This window comes from Heterodontus francisci, chromosome 45 (assembly GCF_036365525.1).
Source record: "Heterodontus francisci isolate sHetFra1 chromosome 45, sHetFra1.hap1, whole genome shotgun sequence".
Classification (NCBI taxonomy): Eukaryota; Metazoa; Chordata; class Chondrichthyes; order Heterodontiformes; family Heterodontidae; genus Heterodontus; species Heterodontus francisci.
In genome coordinates, this window is record NC_090415.1 from 4,014,864 (window position 1) to 4,018,438 (window position 3,575).

Consider the following 3,575-nt stretch of genomic DNA (forward strand, 5'->3'; position numbering starts at 1 on the left):
ACCGGTGGAGAAATGGGACTGAATTAACAGTGCATTCCTCCTGCCTTGGTCAAACCTGATAATGCTGCTCCCTTCATCCCAGTCTATTCAGTTCCATTGGCTCCAAGGCAACCGAATATCGAGCGGGGCTGAACAATCAGCACTTTTCATCCTGCCCAGTGTTCCAATTTCATTCCCAATCAACCTTCATTTCAGATATGTTATTGCAACAGCCACGCACGGGCACTAGATGGCAGTAGCACTGCAGTTTGAAGCCCATCTCTCCATCACACCATCAGCATCAAGACCATCTCTCCATCACACCATCAGCATCAAGACCATCTCTCCATCACACCACTGTGGAATACAGCACAAGCAACTCACCGACCACCGTAAACTGGATGTCTTCACTGCGGGAGGAGTTGAAGAGCTTCCCAGCGATCTGTGCCTGGTACATGCAGGTGTAATTGCCTTGGTCAGCTTTCGTGATGTCGTGAATTTTGAAGTGAGCTGAGATCAAACTCGAGGAGACAATGTGGGAGCTGATGAAATTCTCATCGCTGTCCTTGTACAAATAAAATTTGGCTCCTGAGAAGTAATGGGGAGCCTCACACACAATTTCAATGGACTGTCCTTTCAACAAAATGTGCCATTGCCCATTCAGATTTATGGCTGGTTTCACGAGCTGATCTGTAAGAAGATTGGGAGAAAGAAAATAGCAATACTCAATTGGAAAAGCACCGGTGCTTGAGAACAACAGACTCCTCAAATACTGAAGCAGCCAGTGTAGAAATGCAGCAAGACCGGGATAATATCCAGGCTTGGGCTGATAAGTGGCAAGTAAAATTCACGCCACACAAGTGCCAGGCAATGACCATCTCCAACAAGAGAGAATCTAACCATCACCCCTTGACGTTCAATGACATTACCATCGCTGAATCCCCCACTATTAACATCCTGGGGGTTACCATTGACCAGGAACTGAACTGGAGTAGCCATATAAATACCGTGGCTACAAGAGCAGGTCAGAGGCTGGGAATCCTGAGGCAAGTAACTCACCTCCTGACTCCCCAAAGCCTGTCCACCATCTACAAGGTACAAGTCAGGAGTGTGATGGAATACTCTCCACTTGCCTGGATGGGTGCAGCTCCAACAACACTCAAGAAGCTCGACACCATCCAGGACGAAGCAGCCCGCTTGATCGGCACCCCATCCACAAACACTCACTCCCTCACCACTGACGCACAGTGGCAGCAGTGTGTACCATCTACAAGATGCACTGCAGCAACGCACCAAGACTCCTTAGTGCCACCCAAATCCGCAACCTCTACCACATAGAAGGACAAGGGTAGCAGATGCATGGGAACACCAACCACCTGCAAGTTCCCCTCCAAGTCACACACCATCCTGACTTGGAACTATATCGGCCGTTCCTTCACTGTCGCTGGAACTCCCTTCCCAACAGCACTGTGGGTGTACCTACCCCACATGGACTGCTGTGGTTCAAGAAGGCAGCTCACCACCACCTTCTCAAGGGCAATTAGGGATGGGCATTTCTACATAGCAAAAGGAAAGGCAATGATCCCAGCACTGGCCTTTGGGGAACACCAGGGTCTACCATCCTCCAGACTGCAGAGAGCAAGACATCACCCCAAGGCCACCGATTGTATGCCACCGCACCAAGACGAATTTCCACCCTGTGGATTTTATTGAACGTACCTTTGACAGCTACATTGACCGTGTCGCTTTTGGGCGATTTGTAAAGGCGTCCAGTAACTTCGATCTCGTAGCTGCAGGTGTAATTCCCTTCATTTCCAGCGTCAATGTTTGGGAAAAGGAAAGTGGCAGAGTGACCCCTCGCGGAAGGGACCTTTGAAGCCATGTGATGGTCCTCATCGCCCTTATACAGATAAAACACTGCGGTTTGATAGTAGCCAAAAGCGTTGCATTGAATAAATAGGTTCTCCCCTTTCACAAAGTTTTCGGAAAATCGACTGAGGGATATGGACGGTTTGGGCGGCTGGTCTGAAACGCAAACAAGAAATAAACTGACCATTAATTGTGTGCTTCAAGGCTCCTGATAACATTTTAAGCGATCATTGGGGCAAGCGTTCGTGAGGAGGGAGGTGGTGGCGCAGTGGGAATATCACTGGGCTACTAGTTTAGAACCTAGGCTAATGCTTTGGGAGCATGGGTTCAAATCTCACCAGAGCAGATGGTGAAATTGGGTTCAATTAACAAATCTCCCCCCCGCAATTATTCTCCCCCCCCGCAATATTCCCCCCCGCAATAATTCCCCCCCCCCCCCCGCAATTTCCCCCCCCCCCTGCAATATTTCCCCCCCCCCCATCCCCCGGATAACATTCCCCTTTTGTACAGACCCCCACCCAATCTAAATAATCCTCATCTGCAGACCCCCATCTGATATCTCCTGTTAACTGACCCCCATCTAATAACCTCACTATCACCAGACCCAGGAACAGACCCCCATCTAATTATCCCCTTCACCCAGGGACAGACTCCCATCTAAATCTGCCCCCGCAATTTATTACCCCCCCCCGCAATTTATTACCCCCCCCCCGCAATTTATTACCCCCCCCGCAATTATTACCCCCCCCGCAATTTATTCCCCTTCGCAATTATTCCCTCCCGCAATGTAAATTTTATCCCCTGCAATATTTCCACCCGCCCCCCCCCCCCGATAACATTCCACTTTAGTACAGACCCCCACCCAATCTAAATAATCCTCATCTACAGACCCCTTTCTGATATCTCCTCTTAACTGACCCCCATCTAATACCCTCACTATCACCAGACCCCCATCTAATTATCCCCATCCCCCTGTTACAAGACAACCCATCTAGATACCCCCCCAGGACCGAGTCTCATCTAGATACCCCCCCCAGGAACAGACTCCCATCTAAAATACCCCCCCCAGGACCGAGTCCCATCTAGATACCTCCCCCAGGAACAGACTCCCATCTAGATACCCCCCCAGGACGAGACTCCCCTTCCCCCTGTTACAAGACAACCCATCTAAATACATCCCCGGGGACCGAGTCCCATCCAGATACCTCCCCAGGACCGAGTCCCATCTAGATACCTCCCCAGGACCGAGTCCCATCTAGATACCTCCCCCAGGAACAGACTCCCATCTAGATACCCCCCCAGGACCGAGTCCCATCTAAATACCCCCCCAGGACCGAGTCCCATCTAGATACCCCCTTCCCCCAGGGACAGACTCCCATCTAAATACCCCCCCAGGAGCAGACTCCCATCGAAATACCCCGTCAATAACAGACTCCCATCTAGCTACCCCGCCGGGGACAGACCCCCATCTAGATACATCCCTGGGGACAGACCCCCATCTAGATACATCCCTGGGGACAGACTCCCATCGAAATACCTCCCCCCCCCCCCCCCAGGAGCAGACTCCCATCGAAATACCCCGCCAATAACAGACTCCCATCTAGATACCCCGCCGGGGACAGACCCCCATCTAAATACATCCCCGGGTACAGACCCCCATCTAGATACATCCCTGGGGACAGACTCCCATCTAAATACATCCCTGGGGACAGACTCCCATCTAAATA

The 3,575-nt window shown here is 51.2% G+C and overlaps 1 protein-coding gene across 1 annotated transcript in view; it reads right to left on the reverse strand.

Moving 5' to 3' along the window:
- The window catches only part of LOC137356277 (deleted in malignant brain tumors 1 protein-like), a 25,820-nt gene extending 23,785 nt beyond the window's left edge, over positions 1 to 2,035 (reverse strand). The window contains exons 1-2 of the mRNA XM_068022148.1: positions 1,699 to 2,035; positions 364 to 669 (exon numbers count right to left, since the gene is read on the reverse strand). Coding sequence (XP_067878249.1) covers positions 364 to 669; positions 1,699 to 2,035 — 643 coding nt within the window. The remainder of the gene's footprint in view (positions 1 to 363; positions 670 to 1,698) is intronic.
- Positions 2,036 to 3,575: the final 1,540 nt, after the last annotated feature.